At 42.4% G+C, this 25,098-nt stretch overlaps 1 protein-coding gene across 5 annotated transcripts in view; it reads left to right on the top strand.

Moving 5' to 3' along the window:
• MAP3K5 (mitogen-activated protein kinase kinase kinase 5) overlaps positions 1-25,098 on the top strand; it is a 166,887-nt gene that overhangs the window by 47,246 nt on the left and 94,543 nt on the right. For 3 of the 5 annotated variants that reach the window (XR_006279992.1, XM_043511057.1, XM_043511056.1), the window contains exons 2-4: positions 3,276-3,415; positions 12,983-13,033; positions 15,610-15,633. Coding sequence is in view for 3 of the 5 variants with exons in the window: in XM_043511057.1 (XP_043366992.1) it covers positions 3,276-3,415; positions 12,983-13,033; positions 15,610-15,633 (215 nt within the window). In the remaining 2 variants the exon portion in view is untranslated. Of the gene's footprint in view, positions 1-3,275; positions 3,416-12,945; positions 13,034-15,609; positions 15,634-25,098 lie in introns of those variants that run through there. The other 2 variants (XM_043511058.1, XM_038395956.2) reach the window with 2 other exon arrangements.

Raw genomic sequence — 25,098 nt, 5'->3', positions numbered from 1 at the left:
CAAGTTTATAAACCTATAACCTAATCCAAACCCTATAAACTAATCAAGCTATTTCTCCTACCGGCTAGTCAGGAAGAAAAAGAGTGAGATGGTTATTTCTGTTTTGAAATACTTTGGAGCCACTCCTATACTGTGGTGATGAGAGCTATAGAAGTCCATAGATAGAGATAAGAGAGGATGCTGCCATATATTTTGTGAAATTTACACTCCCACCCACACCTATACCTGCACCTCCTCCTAATGGCTCAGCTTTCTCTGTGTTTATCTATTACACTAATTTGAGAGTGTCAGGAAGAAGACACCGATAGGGAGTGCACTTGGCCATGTTACACCAAGAGTAAGGTGGCAGAGTGGGGGCAGTGCAAGGAAAAAGCTTTAGATCCCCTGCAGCAAATCATGCCAAAGGTTAGGGCTTTTCTCTGCTCCTTGCTCAAGGGGATGCAGGGAATGGATTCTCTCCGGAGGGACGTTTGTTGCTGCTACAAGATAATGTTGATACTCTCACATGGCAGAGGTAGCATGCTCATAAAATGCTATCTCTTTAGCTCATAAACTGCTGCTGTGAAAAATGATAAGCAAGATGAGTTTAATCTCTAATGGGCTGAATTCTTGTACTATGTGTTTTCCCAAGATGGTGAGAACATGAGATTTCAGCAGTGCTCGCAAAGGATGATCTCAAATATCTTCCATATTTTTTGTCTGGTTTTGGCCTGCATGCTTTTAAATTATTTTTGTTTCTTCTTATTTTATATTATTTCTGTTACTCTTTTTTACTTCCATAAGAGTTTCAAAACCATCTTGTAAAATTCAAGAGTTAAACATAATGGAAAGTTACTCAAATTCCCTTCTGAGCATCATGACAAGAAAAGTATACCATAGCTTAAAATTGCTCAAGATAAACTCATGTTGTCACAGTTCAGGGCAACTGCTCCTGTATTTCCTCTCTATGGTCCATCGAGGACACCCACCTTTTAGGCTTCTGGCTCCCACCCATCACCTCTCTTGTGTGGAGATGCACCTCTCACTGTCCTTCCTGGGTGTCTTTTCCATGCTACACAGTTCCACTGCAAGTCAGACAGGCTAGAGCAGTCAGCAGCTGCTCTTTACTCTCTCTCCAGAGGCTATAAGCAGCGTAATTGCCCACAGTTATAAGGTACACACAGCTCTTTGTAAGCAACCTCTTGTATTCTTTAGGTGAAAGTGTCACAGGGAAAACGTATTAAAAACAATAAAAGAAACTACATGCATGCTGAAAAGCTTACCAGAGTTCACCCCCAACTCCAGCAGGGGCTCTGATAGGAGTTAGTCCTTCAAACCCATCAAGGGGCTTTTCTGTGATGACAAGTTCATAACCGCCTCAGCTCAGAACTAGCACACAGACTGCTCAGATCAGCCTATTTCTTTATGAGCCTTTGATTTCCTCCACCCTTCGGAAACAGCTAATCATCAGACAGTGGTTCTTTCCTCAGGGCATAGTTTCAAAAAGTTGTTTTTTTGAATAACCAGTGTAGGGCCTTTGTATTAATCTTCCCCTAGATATTTCCCAGGAATTCCATTTGACATGTTTTGTCCCAAAAGGTCATTCTCGTCTGACACATTGTTCAGTATAGTCCTTTGATCATCCTGGCCCACAATAATACATAACCTTTTCATTGAATACAATAGATTCCAAAGATCCTTAACATAGAGCAATAAGGTTTTTCAAGGGTATTGCAAGAAATTGCCATACCTGTCATATACTCGCAGACGTGAGTAACAGTAGTTTTAAAAAAAATACTTTAAAAGGAGAACTTGGTATAGTGTAACTTGATTTTAAAAAAACAAAGCATAATCACACAGAGATAAAGTACAGTGATATTATCATAACACTTATTCGGCTCTTGTTACACTTTCCTCTCTCTCTCCTATTCTCTTCTCCCCCTCCCACCCTTCCCATTTAATGTTATGGTATATATTTGTGTGTGCGAGAGAGGGAGAAAGTGAGAGGTAATATTTGGGTATTACATTTCTATTCTTTGCTGTAATAGAATATAATTGAAAGAAAATGTAAATAGATAGAGAATTGCTTTCAATCCCATTCACTCAAAGAAAACAAAACATTTGAAGCTTCTAAAAGAAAACCTCTCCCAGGTAATCATGGAGGTTGAAAGGAAAGCAGATTCTTGATAACAGCCAATAGTTTACATAACCCATTTGACTCCTTTTTTTTCTTTAAAATACGTATATTTTGGCTGACTTGAGGAGGAAGTAAGGTTGGTGCAAGAGACAGATGGTGTGTGCGTGAGAAGCAGAGATGAGTCAGTTCTCTTAACATAGTGGATTTTTGACTCCACAAGGGTATTGCAAGAGAAGAGAGCTACAGTACTTGGTTTAATAAACATCCTTATAAATGTGAGCTGCAATTAATGATTTGTGTGGTTGATTTTTGTTTGGTCATGGCATTGCGAAAAGTTCAGAAAAGTGAAGCTGGGGATGCATCAGCTTAGGCACTTCATTTATTTTTGTGTGCTTGATTTGGGTGCACAAGTGCCTGGAAGGACTGTGGCCCGCATTCTACAAGCACTTACCCATGTGCTTTACTTTGTTCAGGTGAGCAGAGTTCTGCATGCACAGACCTCTGGGTCAAGGTCTATATTTACATTGTAATTTGTGTTGGGGTATGTAGGGATTTGGGATTCCTCCCTCTTCTTCTATAAATCAAAATAAATATACATCACTTTGTCTCTCTTGTCTTTTACTTCCTTCTGCACTGAATTTTAAAGGTAGATTGGTCTGTAGAATTTCAAATGTAGAGATTGTGGGTTTATCTTTTATCATGCAATGAGACTGATACAGTGCAATTTTTTTTGTACATCTTTCCCAGAGTAAATAAATTTTGAGTATTTTTATGTACAAGTTAAAATATCATTAGTTTTTTCCACAATCATAAATCATCATGTATAGGATAGGCAAATAGATCATGTGCTCGTGCAAGACTCAAAATGAGCTTTTCTGTTATCTCCTGTTCAGTGACATTCTATCCTTTTCTAGTTAGTGAAATGAAGTTCTGCTTTCTTTATAAAAAAAAAAAAAATGCTTTAAAGAGAAACCACTTCCTGCTGGTTATGTACTGAAAATTCAGCTGTGATATCTAAAAAGGGGGAAACCCTCCTGTTCTTTATTTCCGTCTTTAAAATGCAGACTCCGTCAAACAACAACTGGTGGAGGAGAAGAGCTTGGGTACTCCCCTTTCAGAACTGCATGACTTACAGTTATTCTTTTATTGCTTTTTGCAGATATTGCAGTGGTGGAGATGAGTGATGCTTTCCGTCAGCCTTCCTTGTTCTACCATTTGGGAGTCAGAGAGAGCTTCAGTATGGCCAACAACATTATCCTCTACTGTGATACAAATGCAGATTCTCTGCAGTCGTTGAAGGTAACTCAAGAAAACGTTTAACACTTGCATATCTTTAAACATAGACTCATATTACTGATGATAATGCAGAGACCATTTAAGGGTTCTGAAAAGAGCTACACTAATGATTAGAAGTTTGGAAACCTTGTTCGGAAAACAGTGACAGGCTGAAGAAGCTCAGTCTGTTTAGTTTATCCAAGAAAAGATTAGGTGGTGACTTGATCATGGTCAACAAGTACCTACATGGGGAAGAGATTTCTAATAGTCAAAAGAAAAGGAGTACTTGTGGCACCTTAGAGACTAACAAATTTATTTGAGCATAAGTCAGTTATAGTCTGTAATAGTCAGTTACTCTTTAATCTAGTAGAAAAATGCATAACAATATCCAAAGATTGGAAGCTAAAGTTAGAGGAATTTAGACTAAAAATAAAGAGCAGATTTTTAACAGTAAGGGTAATTAACCAATGGAGCAATTTTATCCAGTAATGTGATGGAGAATCTATCACTTGGAGTCATTAAATTAATTTGGGATGTCCAATTTAGATAAGTCACAAATTATCGGTTTGATGCAGGGATTACTGGGTGAGGTTCTATGGCCTGCATTTTGCAGGAAGTCAGACTGGATGATCACAGTGGTCCCTTCTGGTCTTAAAGTCTATGAACCAATGAAGCACATCCTGATTTCCATATTATATTTTGCCAAACACAGAGTGCAACCGTGTGCACTTTCCTTGTTCCTTGTAGATTAAGGAAAATGCCAATTAAAAAAGTAAAATATCTTTGAGAGTGCAGTGGGTGTGTCCACTCTGCATTAGGAAGTCTGGAAAGAACATGACAGCTGCCTCCACACAAGTTCTTATAAATTTAAAGATGCAATGTATGAAAATAAAGGCATTATTACCATTACTTCACATGAGGCATCACCGACAAGACTGATGCAGAGCTGTTTGGGCAGAGAGTGAATCTCCAAAAATTTCCCAAAGGCTAATTTAAAAAAGGAAATTGGGATTAGTACCTGTCTTTGTAGGCTTGCAGAAGCCTTGGACCCAAGTCAGAGATCATAAGGAAGGGGGTGTAAATTAAACATTGGTAAGCAGGTCTATGAAAGTCTAAGATGGGACAATTTGCCTGCTGCTGAGCCAGATGAAAAAGTAAATCACAATAGTACAGATTTACCTCTGGACTTGGTTCCCGTGACCAAAAGAAGGTTCCTTCCAATGGCCCTTGTTAAGAAAGGAAACTTCCAGGCCATGCACACAGTCATTGGAGACCTCTTACTGCATGTCCTATTCACTAGAATTTAGACTTGTAGTGGAAAACCATCATGTGGTGGACTGACATAGTGAAGTCTCATTGGATATAACGTCTGAAGCTTGTAGCACTGGACATTATTGTTTGCTATTTGTTACTCTTTCATGTCAGGGACTAATAGTTTCCTCTGTGTGATGGGACACCCACTGCTCCCATCCTCTATGCTTTGCACAAACAGCCCATAGACCGTCTCTCATGTAGATACTGTGCATTATTTACAGTATTTCACTCCATCACCTTTTACCTACTAGTGCGGTCACAGTATTTACCATGTTCTCTAATTTTATTATCCCTTCTCCAAAGGTTGGGGGAGAAAAGATGTCTTCTCCCAGAGAAAAAAGAAAAGGAGTACTTGTGGCACCTTAGAGACTAACAAATTTATTAGAGTATAAGCTTTCGTGAGCTACAGCTCACTTCATCGGATGCATTTGGTGGAAAAAACAGAGGAGAGATTTATATACACACACACAGAGAACATGAAACAATGGGTTTATCATACACACTGTAAGGAGAGTGATCACTTAAGGTAAGCCATCACCCACAGCAGGGGGGGGGAAAGGAGGAAAACCTTCCATGGTGACAAGCAGGTAGGCTAATTCCAGCAGTTAACGAGAATATCAGAGGAACAGTGGGGGGTGGGGTGGGGTGGGGGGGAGAAATACCATGGGGAAATAGTTTTACTTTGTGTAATGACTCATCCATTCCCAGTCTCTATTCAAGCCTAAGTTAATTGTATCCAGTTTGCAAATTAATTCCAATTCAGCAGTCTCTCGTTGGAGTCTGTTTTTGAAGCTTTTTTGTTGAAGTATAGCCACTCTTAGGTCTGTGATCGAGTGACCAGAGAGATTGAAGTGTTCTCCAACTGGTTTTTGAATGTTATAATTCTTGACGTCTGATTTGTGTCCATTCATTCTTTTACGTAGAGACTGTCCAGTTTGGCCAATGTACATGGCAGAGGGGCATTGCTGGCACATGATGGCATATATCACATTGGTAGATGCGCAGGTGAACGAGCCTCTGATAGTGTGGCTGATGTGATTAGGCCCTATGATGGTATCCCCTGAATAGATATGTGGACAGAGTTGGCAACGGGCTTTGTTGCAAGGATAGGTTCCTGGGTTAGTGGTTCTGTTGTGTGGTGTGTGGTTGCTGGTGAGTATTTGCTTCAGATTGGGGGGCTGTCTGTAAGCAAGGACTGGTCTATCTCCCAAGATCTGAGAGAGCGATGGCTCGTCCTTCAGGATAGGTTGTAGATCCTTGATGATGCGTTGGAGAGGTTTTAGTTGGGGGCTGAAGGTGATGGCTAGTGGCGTTCTGTTGTTTTCTTTGTTGGGCCTGTCCTGTAGTAGGTGACTTCTGGGTACTCTTCTGGCTCTGTCAATCTGTTTCTTCACTTCAGCAGGTGGGTATTGTAGTTGTAGGAATGCATGATAGAGATCTTGTAGGTGTTTGTCTCTGTCTGAGGGGTTGGAGCAAATGCGGTTATATCGTAGCGCTTGGCTGAGCTCTCAAAACTGGATACTCTCATAGAGAACCAACCTTCCACACAAACTTCCTCGTGGCTGGACTTTACAAAAACTAGACAAGCCATTTACAAAACACACTTTGATTCTCTACAAAAGAAAAAGGACACTAAGCTATCTAAACTACTATATGCCACAAGGGGCCACAACAATGGTTCCCGTAACCCACCCAGCAATATTGTTAATCTATCCAACTATACTCTTAGCCCAGCGGAAGAATCTGTCCTATCTCGGGGCCTCTCCTTTTGCCCCTCCACCCCCACGAACATGATACAGTTCTGTGGTGACCTAGAATCCTATTTTCGACGTCTCAGACTCAAGGAATATTTCCAACACACCTCTGACCAACATATTAACCCACAGAGACCTTCCTGCCAACACTACAAAAAGAAGGATTCTGGGTGGACTCCTCCTGAAGGTCGAAACAGCAGCCGGGATTTCTACATAGACTGCTTCCGCCGACGTGCACGAGCTGAAATTGTGGAAAAGCAGCATCGCTTACCCCATAACCTCAGCCATGCAGAACACAGTGCCATCCACAGCCTCAGAAACAACTCTGACATCATAATCAAAAAGGCTGACAAAGGAGGTGCTGTCGTCATCATGAATAGGTCGGAGTATGAACAAGAGGCTACTAGGCAGCTCTCCAACACCACTTTCTACAAGCCATTACCCTCTGATCCCACTGAGAGTTACCAAAAGAAACTACAGCATTTGCTCAAGAAACTCCCTGAAAAAGCACAAGAACAAATCCGCACAGACACATCCCTGGAGCCCGGACCTGGGGTATTCTATCTGCTACCCAAGATCCATAAACCTGGAAATCCTGGACGCCCCATCATCTCAGGCATTGGCACCCTGACAGCAGGATTGTCTGGCTATGTAGACTCCCTCCTCAGGCCCTTCGTTACCAGCACTCCCAGCTATCTTTGAGACACCACCGATTTCCTGAGGAAACTACAGTCCATTGGTGATCTTCCTAAAAACACCATCCTAGCCACTATGGATGTAGAAGCCCTCTACACCAACATTCCACACAAAGATGGACTACAAGCCGTCAGGAACAGTATCCCCGATACTGTCACGGCTAACCTGGTGGCAGAACTTTGTGACTTTGTCCTGACCCATAACTATTTCACATTTGGTGACAATGTATACCTTCAAATCAGCGGCACTGCGATGGATACCCGCATGGCCCCACAGTATGCCAACATTTTTATGGCTGACTTAGAACAACGCTTCCTCAGCTCTCGTCCCCTAATGCCCCTACTCTACTTGTGCTACATTGATGACATCTTCATCATCTGGACCCATGGAAAAGAAGCTCTTGAGGAATTCCACCATGATTTCAACAATTTCCATCCCACCATCAACCTCAGCCTGGACCAGTCCACACAAGAGATCCACTTCCTGGACACTACGGTGCTAATAAGCGATGGTCACATAAACACCACCCTATATCGGAAACCTACTGACCGCTATTCCTACCTACATGCCTCTAGCTTTCATCCAGATCATACCACTCGATCCATTGTCTACAGCCAAGCGCTACGATATAACCGCATTTGCTCCAACCCCTCAGACAGAGACAAACACCTACAAGATCTCTATCATGCATTCCTACAACTACAGTACCCACCTGCTGAAGTGAAGAAACAGATTGACAGAGCCAGAAGAGTACCCAGAAGTCACCTACTACAGGACAGGCCCAACAAAGAAAACAACAGAACGCCACTAGCCATCGCCTTCAGCCCCCAACTAAAACCTCTCCAACGCATCATCAAGGATCTACAACCTATCCTGAAGGACGAGCCATCGCTCTCTCAGATCTTGGGAGATAGACCAGTCCTTGCTTACAGACAGCCCCCCAATCTGAAGCAAATACTCACCAGCAACCACACACCACACAACAGAACCACTAACCCAGGAACCTATCCTTGCAACAAAGCCCGTTGCCAACTCTGTCCACATATCTATTCAGGGGATACCATCATAGGGCCTAATCACATCAGCCACACTATCAGAGGCTCGTTCACCTGCGCATCTACCAATGTGATATATGCCATCATGTGCCAGCAATGCCCCTCTGCCATGTACATTGGCCAAACTGGACAGTCTCTACGTAAAAGAATGAATGGACACAAATCAGACGTCAAGAATTATAACATTCAAAAACCAGTTGGAGAACACTTCAATCTCTCTGGTCACTCGATCACAGACCTAAGAGTGGCTATACTTCAACAAAAAAAGCTTCAAAAACAGACTCCAACGAGAGACTGCTGAATTGGAATTAATTTGCAAACTGGATACAATTAACTTAGGCTTGAATAGAGACTGGGAATGGATGAGTCATTACACAAAGTAAACTATTTCCCCATGGTATTTCTCCCCCCCACCCCCCACTGTTCCTCTGATATTCTTGTTAACTGCTGGAATTAGCCTACCTGCTTGTCACCATGGAAGGTTTTCCTCCTTCCCGCCCCTGCTGTGGGTGATGGCTTACCTTAAGTGATCACTCTCCTTACAGTGTGTATGATAAACCCATTGTTTCATGTTCTCTGTGTGTGTGTATATAAATCTCTCCTCTGTTTTTTCCACCAAATGCATCCGATGAAGTGAGCTGTAGCTCACGAAAGCTTATGCTCTAATAAATTTGTTAGTCTCTAAGGTGCCACAAGTACTCCTTTTCTTTTTGCGAATACAGACTAACACGGCTGCTACTCTGAAACTTCTCCCAGAGAACTTCCCTTTTGTCAGGCCCTATTAGCCTTTCTCTATCTTCTGCTTCTCCCCACTTTCACTTCCTTCCTGTGCTCTTTTCTCCAGTCTCCTTGTTAATGGGCTCATTAGCTACCCAGCCCCAATCTGATATGTAATCAGGAACTCCTCTCCTTAATCAGGTCCTGCTTGGGGGACCTGATTGGTTAAACAGTGACCAGAGAGTGTTGGTTCAGCTGCTGATTCTCAGCATTCTGTCACACCCTCTAAGGCAAAAATGCCAACAGAGGATGTCGGAGGAAAATGCTCCATATAATGCAGGAATTGTTTTCCTACTTTTTGTCAAAAACAAACAAAACCAACCACAGTGTTTTTCTGTAGCAACTTTGCAACATACAAGTAATAAGTAAAAGCTTGAGGGAAATCCAGTTAAATCAAAAACAAACCTAACGCTTTATTTGTAGTGCTGTCGGCCAGCAGTGGAGATTGAGCCGAGGAACTTCCAGAGCCTGAAGAATGGTTTCAGCTAAAAACCAAGTGTTTGAGCTGAGAGTCCTAACAGACTCTGGTTCTATGTAAACAGGGCACACTGGGTTACACTGTTGTTAGTGGACAGTTTTGCTAGTGGATAGTTCTTAACAGTCCATGACAAAGCTGACTTATAGGTGTGAATCCTGTACACATTTCTGCACCATATGAACATTTCTGGTGGCTGCCCTATGTTCCAGCTTTGTATCCTGATGCATAAGCAAGAGAGGAGGGGTGTGATGTGGTTGGAGAGTGAGACTGGCTCTGGAAGAGCATCCTTCTGCTCAGTCGTGATGGGGGGGGGGAAGAAACCATTGCTCCTGTCCAGTTGTAGAAATTACACTCCTGGGGGAATCCTGCACCACTGCGCATGCACAGAATTTGTTTCCTGTAGAGTTCTTCGCTTTCCTGCAGAAAAATGACTTTCTAACAGGGATGCAAAGGGAAGCCACAAGAGCAGTATGTTTCAGGTGCCCAGGACAGCCAGCAGAAAGGTAAATCACTGTGGGGCAGGGGGCAGGATTGGGGAAGACTCAGTTGGTGGCTCCTACCCTGCGCTGGGCTCAGCTGCTAGTTCTGGCTGTGCTGGGGAGGATGGGATTTCCTCTTCCCCTGCACGGCATATGGGGCCATGTCAGACCCACCTCCAGCTGTAAGAAGCTCTGCAACCCCCACCCCACCCCCACCGCGCTTCCTGCTCTCATCACTCCTCAGCATCAGGAGGAGAGAGTACTGTACAGGGAGCTGCTCCTCCATCTGCCCAACCTCCATGCATCCAGACCCCCTCATACCCAGACTCTCCCCTGAGCCTCCTCCCACCCAGGACCCACCCCGACAAGCCATCCACACCTGGATCCCCACCCTATCAAGCCAAAATCAACTGCACCTGGATCCCCTCCCCACCTAGCCCCCCAGAGCCCTCTGATGAGCTCTATCCCCCTCACACCCAGATCCCTCTGCTGAGCCCCAACCACCTTCACCTGGATCTTGCTGCAGCATCCCATTACTGTTGCACCCAGAACCCCCCAACAAGCCCCAGTGCATCTAGATCCCCTCACACCTGGATCCCCCACTAAGCCACCCGCACCCAGATTGCCCCACGCAGAACCCTCTCAACCCACACCTGGATTCCCCCCCCCACTAAGCACCTCCACACTTGAATCCTGCCTTGCTGAGCCTGCCTGCCCACACCTGGTGCACCTGCCATGGAGGGGCAGGGCCCTGGGGTGTTTCTGGGGCAGGCCTAGTTCTTGTGCTGTGTCAGGGTTGGGTGCAGCCTCACCGCTGAGTCCGTGTCCCTGCACAGTCATCTCCCACCTCTGTGCGGCCAGTGACCTGTTCTCCCCAGTGCCATACTGGAGCCTCCACATTTATTTGACAAATAAAATTTGCAGCCTTTTAAGATATTGTGCACAGAATTCTGAATTTTTTGGCGCAGAATGTAAAGAAGTAAGTAAAGTAAAATTACTGAAGAGAAGCATGTGAGGCAGCTGTGGGAAGCAGCATGTGGAGTGGGGCCGCCTTCTGCTTGGGTGTATACTTTTGATTACCATGCAGGCTCAGTTTTCCTTGCTTCTGGCTGGAGTAGGATTTGGTTCTATTTTTGTCAAGTTATTTGCAGTTAGGCCCTACTTCATGAGTTAAGTTTTATATGACTCAGCCTCTTCCCCCTCCCCCCATTACCTTAGCCTGTTGGACTGGTTAGCAGGCTCAGGATTTCGTCAGTTTGTACACCTCTGTCTGCTCCTGCCGCTCTCATACAATCTATCTCTCTTTGACAGTGCTAAAAAGAGGAGGAAGGGAGATCTGGACAACAATTATTTTAGTTTCAGCTTGTGCTCAAAAGGTTGGCTGGAATAAAGGAAGAGTAGGGAATGCAATTGGAGAGCTCAGAGGGTTTTGCTTGTCATTTTCTCCCTAAGGAACTGTCCCATCAGATTTCTGGAAGCTCTTGCATGCACTCTGCGTGACATGCACACACAAAGAAAACATACAGTTGGTTCCAGTTTTTGCTAAGATTCTTTGAACAAGACTGGTAGCTTTTTCTTCTCTTTAGAATCCATATTGGTTGACCCAATCATGGTTACAGAGCAGATGTATTTTGTAGTAATTTCTGTACCCCTGTTAGTAAGTTCATAAGCACCACCCACTCAAAATACTACAGTCTGCTTCCAAAATTTGCATAGTGTTATACTGGAGCCACTTCATATGTATGCCAAAGAAATGGATTTTTTTTTTTACAATCCTAAAGTATGGAAAGGTTAAAAAATAGTAACAAAAAGGACTTTTGCATGAATGCAATGTGTGTGTGCAGGAACAAGGGGAATAAAGTTTTAGCTGAAAATATGTTCCTCCAGTTAACATAAAAGAGAATGAAAACTCTGCTACCCCACCCTCCAAAACATGTTTTCAGCTCTTTGGATCATCACTGTGGTACTTTGTGAATATATGTATAGCACCTTATTGCTCTTGAGTTTCATTAGGTCTCATTTTACATATTATACATTATGAAACCATGGGTACTGCTAGTAATTTCTCTAGAAATAGAACCATACAATGATTTGCATTGACTCCTTTCATGGTGAAAGTAGTGATGCTAAACTACCATATTCTTCCCTTCAACACCCTGCATTGCTTTTGTACTACGAATACTGCTTGAACATGCATGCCATTAAAACTTCTGCAGAAATGATCTTACATTAGAATTTTTTAAAATACATATTTATGTTGGCTCCTTACCCACTGTTGACTTCTGCATATGTATAGAAGATATAGTTGGAATAATACTACCTCTATTGAATCTTCACTGCCACCGGAGTTGTGGAACTACACCAATGTTTCATATCCAACCAAGGAAGAACTCCACTGTAAACTTGGACAAGGCTATCCAGCCCTCTCACACAGGTCATTTCTGACTACAGGGGTGTGAATAGCAGTGCACTCCCAAGTGCTCTGCTGTAACTTCCCTGTCTGGACATTGCAGGCATGAACTAAAAGGTTCCTAGCTCTCATTAAAGAGGACTGTGTTAACACAAACTAGGAACTTTGACATTTATACCCACAGTGCCCTTATGGGGGGAGATACAGCACAACATTTTGATGCACACTGCTGTTTACGTCACCATTGTTTGAACTGCGGGACAGTGTAGACATGCTTTGGATTTGTGAATAAAACTAGCATTTTGAACTTTCTCCTTGTATTAATCCACTGGACAACACAGCCTTCTTTAAGCTAATTTCTAGCCTGCTTTATTATTAAACATAAGAGCTCCCTTATTGTTATACTTTCTGTTTGAGCATAGTGTTCTTCTGATTGTCAAAATCACTGTTAAAATTACCCAGAAAATGACTTATCACTGAGAAGTCAGTGTTTATAACCTGTCACGTACTAACAAATCTGTGGCTACCAGAAAGTTTCATAAATGCTCATTTTAATTACAAGTTTTATTTAAATTAAAATATAATTCTCAGTTTATAAATAGTGAGAAATATTTTTCATCTACGCAAGTTTCAGAGTACACTGCTGAGGAAGGCTCTGCTTAGGAGCAGCCTCTTTCATGTAAGTTTCTGTGGTTTACCCATATTTTTTTCTTTCTCTTTTCAACACAAGACTGTATTGGTCTGTGCCCTCAAAATAAAAATCTAATGACAAAATACCTATTTGAATTCAATTTTATTACTCCTTTTACTATGTCCTCATTGTCCAATGTACTGCATAAGTAATCACTAAGGATGGGGATTTCAAAAGCACTGTAAGGTGTCAGATGCCAAGCTGTTGACTCTCCATGGGAATTGAACACCTAACTCCAGTAGGCACTTTTGAAAACTCCACCCTTCATAGTTTTAAGGGCCTGATCCCACAAGTCCTTCATGTGCAGGACTCTTATTGAAATCAGCGGGAGCTCAGCATGCATAAGGCTTATAGGACTAGACCACAGGTGTCCAAATTCCCCCCTCAATGGGCCTGATCCAAAGCCCATTGTAATCAATGGAAAGATTCCCCTTGACTTCGGTGGGTTTTGAATCAGGCCCAGTAATGTTAATAGGAATTTGCAAGAGTACAACAAATCTCTTAGCTATTTTAGATCAGGTTCTGTTTTTGTTCCTCTCTCAGAATCTTTACATTGACTTCAGTAGGCACTGGTTTAGGCCTCTACGCAGTTACAAAACCTCCTGATAATTGATAATCTCAGTGGCTCAACTAATGGTGGTGGGAGTCTTTAGGTGTATGTATGTGCATTTCAAGCCAATAGGTATAAATGAAGGTGTCCCCACTAATGACCCATTGCCCTCCCCGCAGCTCCACCACTGCTCACAGCGTAGCTCCACTACTGGGTAACCTATTGAAGTTTTATAACAATACTTAATGATTAATGATTTACTCTAGGTTTATTTGTACTACTAGAACTTATCTACGTGGTGCATTAGCCCACTCCAGTGGGGTGTAAATTCTACTGCGCGCTCGTGTATTGCATACTAAAGGGCCCATGTCGTCCCTGCTGGCATGCACTAAATCTCCCTAGTGCATGTTAATATAGCGCCGTTTTAAACAGTACTATGCTAATATGCACTAGTGAGCTTTCAGTGAATGCCAGCAGAGTCCATATGGGTCAGTTAGCCTGTGACGCACTAGTGCGCATTATAATTTACATCCCTCTGGTGTGGACTAATGCATTCTGCAGACAAGCCCTTGTTTCTTAAGTTGGCTAGATAGGACTTATTACTGCTTTTTATTTATTTATTTTCAAAAACAAAAAGCAGGGCTTCCTGTGGTGTGCAGGAGAAATCCTGTTCACAATGGAAAGCCCCACTCCCTTGCTACTTTGGTTCCTGGTTTGGTAAACACCTATGGAAGTCCGTGTGTGGCTCAGGAGGGATTCCTATGCAGTGAGATGTGCCCCCCTTGTATTTTCACCAGTCAGCTGTTAAAAGAGGGGTGATGTATGAGCGTATGGTTTTGTATAATTATGGTTTTCTTCCCTCCTTTTCCCCATATTTTTAAATTTGGTATTTTTTAAATTTAAATTTTGGGTATAGGAGTAGGAATTCAGTACCATTTTAAAAATAATTACCCAGATTTTGGGAAAGCCGCCTGCAACTTGCAGCTCAAACAAGCATCAACAAAACACTAAATAAAATCCTGCTATAGGGCAGGTGGGGATAAACTGACAAGTTGGCAGCTGTAAAGTAGTGGGATATACGTGCAGGTAGTCCATCCTTGACTTCAGACCTCATTGTAAGTAACTGCCTGAGGCGAATCCTTACAACACTAAACATGGCTGCTGTGTAGTTGTTTTATATGTGCAGGCCTGAGATGTAAAGACCATTGGTTTGACCCCCCCCCCCCCGTCTATTTTTAGTGTGGAGATGAATAAGCTCAGTGCTACCCAGTGAAGCATGTGTAGACTGCTGCACTGGATGGCCATTTGCTAATTCTGCTTCCTCTGGAATGTATACCAAAAATTCCTATAGAAGCAGGATCAGACTTCAAAAGTGGTTTTGCAAGCAGACTATCAATGGGGTGTGCAGGAAGAAGTGTTGAATATGTAACCCATAGTGGGTTACCGTGTCAAAACCATGTCTACTCCAGGATCAATATTTTAAAAATACTATAAAATGTCAAATTTACCCTGGGAATTTTTCACATACCCCTTGCCTGAGACATATTGGTACAAATTAAATTTCAAGCCACTCAAGCAGTAAGTGGTCAAATTGGCTCTCAGTTATTCACGCTAATAGTGCAGTTTGGGAACATTGTAAAAATATTTAAAATACCATTTACGCTAGTTTTACAGTCTCTCTTACAGACGGTGTAGAAGTGATACCTGTTGAGTATAAATATCTCACAAATTAGTATGGCATTCATCCTTAGGGCAGGGACAAGGACGACTAGTGTGCACTTTGATGAAGAAAATGTAAGATAAATTCACAGTTCCGGTGATCTGTTAATATCTAAATACTTAATGTCTCTGCAGAGCTGATGCTTATTATTTACAGCAATTTGCAGAATGAAAATATAACATCTACCCCCCCAGGTCTTCTGTAAATGTTTATTGGTGCCCAACAGTATTAAACACACAAATCTTCTAAAGGTTGTTCAAGTTCTGTTTTTAATATTCATTTTTATTTTTACAGGAAATTATTTGCCAGAAGAATAATGTAAGTAGGAGTATTTTTAATTTTAATTAAATTTGGATTTCTGTCCCAATTAACGTTATTTATACCGACCTGTTTCCTGCCTGGATCACTTAATATTCTCCTCCTGTGTTTCCCATTATAGTTATTTCACATTGCTGTTGAACTACAGTTCTGAATGTTTGCATTCTCAGCAGCAAACTGTACACATCATTTCATAAACCTGTTGCTAGGTAGCATGCTCACCCCATTACCTTTTCTGTACCCTTCAATAGTGTTTTCCTCTGTCTCTCCTATTTTTCTTTCACACCCCCCCTTTTCTTTGCCACTATGTTTTTGTTCTCTCTTCTCTGTCTCTTCCCTCTAATTTCTTCTTCCGATCTTCTAGTTTTCTTCCCCAGAACTGGTTTAAACACATTAGTTTTGTCCTCCTGCTTGTAAAAACTGTATGCAGTATGTATATGGTACTGCAAGCTAGCTAGGTGTCTGTCTGTGTGTCTCTCTCTCTCTCTCTCTCTCTCTCTCATACATGCATACTCAAACTCACCCAGTTCCCATCCACTTGCTATGCATATTCCTGTGCAGGGGCTGGATTTCCACTCCCTCTTTTCACAGGAAAGATATGATACAATCAGTGGCAGATTAATGATTTTGCCGCCCCCTCCCAGCAGCTCCCCGCCCCAGCTCACCTCTGCTCCGCATCCTCCCCTGAGCGCCGCGGGGTCCTGCTTCTCCCCGTTCCCTGCCAATGCTTCTGCATGAAACAGCTTCGTGAAGGAGGAAGGGGGGGAAGCAGCGCGCTCAGGAGAGGAGGCGGGGGTGGGGCGGGGTGGGGATTTGGGGAAGGGGACCAGTAGGGGCATGGAGGGGCCGGGGAAGGGGTGGAGTTGGGGTGGGACCGGGGGCAGAGGGTGCGAACTGGCACCAGGGGAAGCGGACTCTGGCTGCTATTATAAATTTGCCACCCCTGCAAATTTGCTGCCCTAGGCCTAGGCCTTGTGGGCCTAGGCGTTAATATGCCACTGGATACACTTACAGAGCACTTCGCACTGACTGTTGGCTCCTGCTGGCTCCCTGCAACAGCAGTTGACACTGTCTGGATCTGCTGCTGCAGAGTAAAAGATTGTCCTCTGCTGCTGTGCATACATCAGCACAGACCTAACAGGCATTGGTGGACCAGGTCTGATCAAACTAATATTACTCAGTACAAATCTGTGAGCAGAGTTACTTGCCAGGTGCCACTGGCAGGTGAATAATGCGTGTGGTAGGTGGACAACAGTTAGTATGGGCAACAAGACAGAATGATCATATGCTAATTTTACAATACAAAATTCATTATATGTTTAAAATTAATTAACAGTTTGATTTGCTGCTGAATGTTTCCAGTGCATCCTTGCATGCCATTGTCATCACTGGAATGTAAATGGATGATAAGTAACAGTGGAGAACTGTCAGTGAAAGGGGTAAATCAGACAGGAAATTTTGGTTAATGAACTGTGTTTTTCTCTGGGTATTTGGGTGCAGTATTAGTTCCCTAAATGGAGAAGGGAAATCTGGTGAGATTGTTCTAGAAACAAGGTGAGGAGGCTGCAGAAGGTTTTCTTACAAAATGAGGGCCTGTGGTATGGATCTCCTGTAACTTCAATTGAAATGACTGGGAATTGAGAGTGCTGGAGATGCGCTGTTCATCTGATATTCTGGCTCTGTGGCTGCCAGCCATTGAAGCTCTATACACTTCCGCAGTTCAGTATCCATTCATTTTTTGGAATTCATAGAATCATAGAAGATTAGGGTTGGAAGAGACCTCAGGAGGTCATCTAGTCGAAGCCCCTGCTCAAAGCAGAACCAACACCAACTAAATTGCTCTGTAAATCTTCCTTTCCTTATGTTATAGACAGACTGCCTAGAGAGGATAGCCAGGTTTTAGGCCATTAATTTTTATAACAGTGTTGGCATAGAAATATTGTCCAAAACTATCTTTGTTTATACCCATTCCATCCAGTTTACTTGAGCAGGCTTTCTTAGAAATTTGCCAATTTTACCTCAGATGATAGATAAACTCAGTAGTTGCAATCTTCCCTCATATTTTCCTATATTTACCATAGAAATACTCTGATTTATATCAGGTGCTGACTACAGCAAACACTGAGATAACTTTTTAGATAGCTAAATAAATTTATCTAAGACTAATGGCGTGGTTTCTAAAAGGACTCTGAGAAATCAGTGGAGAATTTGGCCCTAAAACTGAACTTAAAGTAGTGGTAGACTTTCTGATCATTTTCCGGTAAGAAATTGAAAAGAATGACAAGTAAAAATTCTTTCTTTTAACTTCTTGTAGAAGTGCTTGTGCAGGCATTCTCAGAATTGATGACATAACTGCGACAAAAAGATCCTCCCACAACTTCCAGAGATAAAAACAGACTAAATGATCACTTAGGCCTTTAAAAATAAGGAAAGGCTTGAGAGCAATGCCACTTCTGCTGTGAATTAGCTTGTAGCACTTACTTTTTGCAAGAATGTTTTAAAGGCAAACATTTTGGTAAAGGGCTGATTGTCCTTGATACGAAAAGGCAAATGGAGGAAACCCTGCTACCAGGAAATGAGCAGGCAGTATCACATAGAGTAGACTAATGTGGAAACATTGCCTATTAATATGTTTATACAACAGTTGCTGAGACTCAGTAAGAGGGTTGGTAACTTGACATTACTACTCTGATTAAGAGATGCTCTGTTTTACATCTAAATTGGAAGGGAGAATGGTGGACTTGTCATCTGGCTTTAAAAAAACCCAGTTTCTATAAATTCTATATAAAATGTGTCCTTGGAGGATTATTGATGTTACCTGGGTGTGCTTAGAAACCTCTTTTTTGTGAGGAAGCAAACCCTAGTGCTTAGAACAAAGGAGAGTGTCAGCAGATCTGGGTTCTCTTCACAACCCCTCCAATGATTTATTATGTGACCTTGACAAGTCACTTGGAGAGGGATTTCCAAAGGGCAGTTAGGTGCCCAGCTTCTGTTTACTGTCAGTGGAAGGTAGGTGTTTAACTCCATTTGTGTCTTTGAAAATCTTTCCCTTAATTTATTTGTGCCTCCGTTTCCCTGGCTATAAAGTGAGAATAATTCTTGCCTGATAGGGTCTGTGAGGTCTGTTTAATTCAGTGTTTGTACAGTGCTTTGAGACTGGACTAAAAAATAAATTAGAGAAAGGTAAATCAGTGAACATAAGAACAGCCATACTGGGTCAGACCAATGGTCCATCTCGGTATCCTGTCTTCCTGCAGTGGCCAATGCCAGATGCTTCACAGGTAATGAATGGAGCAAGACAATTATCGAGCAATCCATCCCCTGTTGTTCACTCCCATTTTCAGAGGCTAGGGCCACCCAGAGCAAGAGTTTGCATCCTTGACCATACTGGCTGTCAGCCATTGATGCACCTATCCTCCATGAAGTTATCTAATTCTTTTTTGAACCCAGTTATAGTTTTGGCATTCACACCATCCCTTGGCAATGAGTTCCACAGATTGACTGTGCGTTGTGTGATGAAGTACTTCCTTTTGTTTGTTTTAAACCTGCTGGCTATATAGTGAAAAGTAGTATTGTCCTTCAGGAAACACTATTATGTCACATGATCTTGTAAGTTGTAATTATATAAAGGATCTTTTATTAGGCATTGAATTGAAACATATGAATAGTTATCTGAAAAAATGTTTCCATTCCCTGAAACGCTAGTGAGCAGTGTTTATATAACATACATATATTTCCAACAATGGAACAACAGGATCCCTTGTCACCAAGGGGTTAAATGAGTCGCAAAATAGGTGTGTGTGTGTGTGTGTAAGTAATTGGTGTTTGTTTCTTCTGAACTTCGTCTTCCTACAAAAATTCATTGCCAGCTGTTTTGTTTTTTGTTGCAACATGATTTCCTCCTTCAGAGTAATAGCTAATATTATACCGGTAGGTTAAACTACAGCAAAATTTTTATAGGAAGAGTAGGGGAAGATGACAGCAAATGATCATTTCCTGTTACAATGTGATTTTATAGTAATCCAGTGGATAAAGTCTGAAAACAACAAAAGTATTTATTCTGTGTATTGCAATAACTTTAGAAACATAGGTGGTTTGATGTTTATGCACTTAAGCATAGTTTTTGAGGTCAAAAAGGCAGCCAGCGGAGCCATTCTAAAAATTCTTGTGAAAAGGAATGTTTTGGTTTTTTTTTTTTTTTTTTTAAAAATTGGTGTAAAGGCTGTGTTGCATGAATGCACTTTGCTTATGCTAGCCGGTCGATTTCTGTTTAATTCAGTCCTCTATGGCTTACATGTTACTTATTGGGACAAATAGCTGCAGTTCAGGTTAATGGCAATACCAGTGACTTTTATTTCAGTTCTAACTGGAATATGTGAAAAGTTAATGGGGATGTGACGTGGATGTTTTGAGTTGAACAAAGCTTAAGCTATGTAAATGTTTACTTAATGGTACAGTATTTCTAAAAATATTACCAGTATTTCCAATATTACCAGTATTACTAAAACTCATGAAATAGCTCCGTGATAAAGAAAAGAATCATTGAGCATCGCATACATTTTAAGCCCCCTCCTTACACTATATTGGAGCAATAAATAATCTCAGCAGTTTCCATAGGTATATGAAAATCGAAAATAATTGGTAGACTGATCGCCTCTAAGATCAGTGCAGGATGGAGAGGAGAATAGCCTCTGACACAAAAGTAGGGGTAACCACCTCTGCAGCAGTATTACTCCCTTCCACTGGACCCCATAAAAGGCAGGTTCAGGGTATCCAGATGGGGGAGGGCTAGGGAATAGGGAGGCCGGGGTGGGCTAGAGGGATGTATATTTTTTTCCCTCTGGCCCCTGGGAACTATGAGTGGAAATGTTATTTAGTTTGTGACTGTAATATTTTTCCACAGCTCTTCTCTGACGGCAGAGCCTCCATTTAAGGCGTGTCCTGAGGCATTTCTTAGGAAGCCCTGGCAGTGCTGCTCCAATGGAGCCCTGGTGTGAGGGATCTGGTGTGGGGCATGCCAGAGACCCACTGTGGCTGAGGAGGTGTGGGGCCTCAGGTTGGTGAACCTGACTGTAGAATGGGTTTGGGTTTGGGGGCTGACCCCATGGTGTCTTCCACACAGTGGCAAGGAAGAACTTGTGTAATCTACACCTATCCCCTGAAACCAGGGGCGACGGTGCACCATTTAAAGTTGTTGAGCCTGCCCCACTCTCATCCACAGCAGCTCCAGTCCTGTGGGGCTGACCTGGCTGCCTGCTCCAGCCTGTTGGTTCTCAGTACAGCATGCAAGCAGAGCTCTCCCCTTGCAACATCCTACCCTGCCCCCTTCCTGACACTGATGCCACTGTATTGCCTTCTCTGAGCTGATCTGGGCTGTGGCAGGCCAAAAAGTGGTTGGGCAAAGGCCTGGGCAGCCCCCACCAGTTCTGCATCTTATGTCTGACAGAATGATCTGGGAGGGAAGCCTATGAGAGTTAGCTCACAAAGTCAGCCTCCATTATAGTTCCTTGCTACAGGTTTTCCTGTGGGGCGGGTGGTTTGATGCTGAGCTATCTAAGTAAAGCAGTGGTTCTCAACTGTGGTCCACCGTTTGTTCAAGAAAAGCCCCTGGCGCGCTGGGTCATTTGTTTTACCTGCCGCGTTCGCAGGTTTGGCCGATCGTGGCTCCCACTGGCCGCGGTTCGCCGCTCCAGGCGAATGGGGGCTGCGGGAAGGGCGGCCAGCACATCCCTCGGTCCACGCCACTTCCAGCAGCTCCCATTGGCCTGGAGCGGCGAACCGCGGCCAGTGGGAGTCACGATCGGCCGAACCTGCGGATGCGGCAGGTAAACAAACTGGCCCTGTGCGCCAGGGGCTTTCCCTGAACAAACAGTGGACCACAGTTGAGAACCACTGAATTAAAGGAATGTTCATGTGGTAGTGCAGATACCACACGGTGCTAACTGTGGATAATTTATTGCATTTTTAATGATAACCACGGTATTATTATGATTATCTTATTTATAATAGACGTGCTACTTTCGTGCCATAGGCCATGATCAATATATTGAGGCCCCATTGTGCTAGGTGAGGTGGGCAGGTGGTCAGTGGTAGCAAGTCTGGCGGTATATAAAATACTATAACCTTAGTGATCACTTAATGAGCAACTGTTCAATATTTTTTTCTCCTCATTGTTCAATGAATTATTTACTGCACACCACTCTAACTCTGCTCTTACAACAGAGTCATTAATTTCCTCATAGGCTTTTCTGTGGTGCTTATAACTTCAGCATGTAAGTGATTCAGAAACCTGTGAGAAGTGGGAGTGCTGTCATCCCTTGTTACAGATGGGGAGCTGAGCCACAAAGATTAAGGTCAAAAGTATCTGCTGATTTCGGGTGCCCAGTTTGAGACATGTAGGACCTGATTCTTCAGAGTACTTAGCACTTTAGATGTTCAAAGCACAGCTCCTGTTGATTTCAGTTGGAGCTGAGAGTGTTCAGCTCACTGCACATCAAACCCCAGGGTCTCAAATCAGGCATCCAGAAACTGAAGAACACACAATTAGTGACCATCTGTGGAAAGTTTGGTTTAAGTGCCTTGCTTAGCATCACATTGGAACTCTATGGCAAAGGCAGGGGTAGAATCCAGTTTCCTGCTCGGGTGGCATTCAGCTGCCTTACTCATAAGATTGCCCTTTCTCTTCCTGCAATCCTCATCTCATTCACTAAACACCTTCCATCTTCTGCAACAAGTGAGGCAGGAGTCCTAAAGACAACAGTCTCCTTCACTACATAACTCTGATTTGTCCCCAGAGCAGATCCACACTGTGCAAGTAACTGAACTTGGAGGGAGCATGCTCAGTTGCTCTGTGGGGATGGTGCATGCAGTCTGCTCAGTGTTAGGAGCTGTGAGAGGCTCAACCCTGCTCAGTGAGGATGGAATTTCTAAGAAGTCTCTCCTGAGCATGAGTGAATTGCGATTTTTTTCAAAGGCTTATAATTTGGCCAAATGTGGGTGTTTTTCCCCCCATTGGAACAGCAACAGACACATCCCCAATGAAAGGGCCTACTCCCTACCAAATTTCAAGCCCCTGCTCTAAGGTTCGGGGGCACCAGAACATTAACACTTCAAAACAACAGCTTTGCCTTATCCTTGGGGACAACTCAACTATTAGCTGAAGTTTTCAAAAAAAAAAAAAAAAAAATCTCAAACAGCTGGGGCTAGATCCCACCCAGGCTGCCCAATTTCATCACAAATGGTTAAAGACTGGCAATGTTATAAGCACCTGAAAACAGGATATTGTGACAGGAAGGGTTGGCAACCTAAATAATAGGTAGTGTGACCAGTTCTGTTGGTTTGTTTGTTTAATATATATATATATATATATATATATATATATATATATAATATATATAATTATAATTATATATTTATATATATAATTTATATATATATATAATTAAAAAATAAACAAACAGAGCGGGTCGCACTACCTATTTTATATATATATATATATATAGAGAGAGAGAGAGAGAGAGAGAGGGGGGTGTGTGTGAAAGGGAGTGTAAGGGAAGGAAGGGAAAGGTGTAACCTTGGATAAATACAGTAGGATATTTTTGATTTGTTCCGTAAAGTGAATTTAGATCAGTAAACCTTGCTGACTCTTTGATATTTTAAGTTCATTGACCGATTTATCTGTTACCTGGGTTCTCCTTGGAAAAATCTAGGACACTTTTATGAGGAAATCTGTAATGGAGACCATCAAAATCAGAGACCAAGTCCTCCTATATGGACTTGTGGCACACCAAGGTTTTATAAAGACTAAGGGTCTTATTCTTTCCTTAGTCCACATATGAAATGCATAGTGATCATTTCATGTGTGATGCAAGGTGAGAATGTACCTTTAAATCTGGACACCAAATGAAAGTGAGACATGATTTATAGATCATTCCTGATATCTTTAATGTGCTCTGCTCTTTAATTGACCTTAAGTCTTGGGTCCAATTCTGTCCCCTTTCAAGTCAATAGCAAAGCTCCCATTCGCGTCAGTGGGAGTAGGAAACACCCATACTGTGTATTTGTATTCATTGTAACATCAACACATGGTAAGTTGATCTGATTACTGAAAATTCTCTAGGAAAACAGGTTTAATAACTTGTTTTAGGGTTATGCCATCTGTTACACTCAGCACCGTGTGTAGTCAGAGAGCTGCCGTCTTTGACAAATTTACATCAAAAATTTAAAATAATCATAGCTATGCCTCGAGAGCCAGCAGGAGAATTGCAGAATCATAATGTTAGAACCCATGGGAAGAGTATTTCCTAGCATCAAGACTGTTGGCAACTTTTCCCTCAGATAATGAAAATAAAAAGCTAGATTTGAGGGGTTCTGGCTGTGCTGGGTGGCTGTGCACGAGCAGATTCTCTCAGCCCATAAGGCAAAGCATTGCAATTTAATGAAGACTCCTCCTCCTGTGCAGATTCCCCCTTTCCTCAGGCGGGATCCTGGAGGTAGCTGATAGTTAGGGGACCCCTATGGAAGTTATGCCGTCAAGACGGTCAGGGACCTAAGAGGTTGGGAGACAGTGGTTGAGGCAACTGCACAGTTGCCTCTTGCCTGGGGTGAATCCTCCTAAATTTGTAGGTTTGTTGGGAGGAACCTCTACCCCTTCCCTAGAATGTCAGTTCCTACACTGATGCACAGCATGCTGAATAAACCATTTATTTATTTATTTAGAACATGGTAGTGCCCACATTGTATCAGGTGCTTTCAAGCACATAAGAAGACATGATCATCTCTGAATCAGATTGTATCGAGTTTCCATGCAAGAATAACCTGTGTGGAGGATAAAGGGGCTTTATAAATGATGTGAATAATGAAAGATTCACAATATCTACAAAATCTACAATAATGTAGATTTGCTTTCCTACTTCTAACGTTCAGAATGTAATTAAAGTAAATACCGGGAACTTTTATTGTATCTTAAAAGAAACAGAGTAGGGGCTTTTTTTTTTTTTTTTTTTTTAAAGGGATGGAAAAGCAAGACAAAAAGGAGTGTTGGATACAGACACTTCTAGCTGTGAGCAACACAAAGTCTTCTGAGATTTTTCATAGTTCTAGGTACTAGATTTAACCTGAAAAATGCTCAGAGAATAAGCCTTGAAGGTTGTTTAGTAATAGGCAGTGAGCTGTGAAAGGATATTATAAAAATACATCACTTAAAACCCTTGTAAAAATGAATCATTTGTTTAGTCACTAGGCAATAAACATTTGCTCACACATTACTGACTCCTCTTAGTGCTTCCATTTTCTAATTAGTCTGACTGGTTTGATGAAATACACCCTGTTTTACTGCAATATGGATAATCTCTTAATAAGAGGCCTGATTCTGCAAGGTGCTGAAAATTTTGGCCCGAGTCCAGCAAAGCATTTATGCATGTGCATATCTTTGTATGTGTGTAGTCCCACTGATTACAGTAATGA

This window comes from Dermochelys coriacea, chromosome 3, assembly GCF_009764565.3.
Source record: "Dermochelys coriacea isolate rDerCor1 chromosome 3, rDerCor1.pri.v4, whole genome shotgun sequence".
NCBI lineage: Eukaryota > Metazoa > Chordata > Testudines > Dermochelyidae > Dermochelys > Dermochelys coriacea.
Note: the sequence above shows the minus strand (reverse complement) of the source record. Positions and strands in the feature narration are given on the sequence as shown.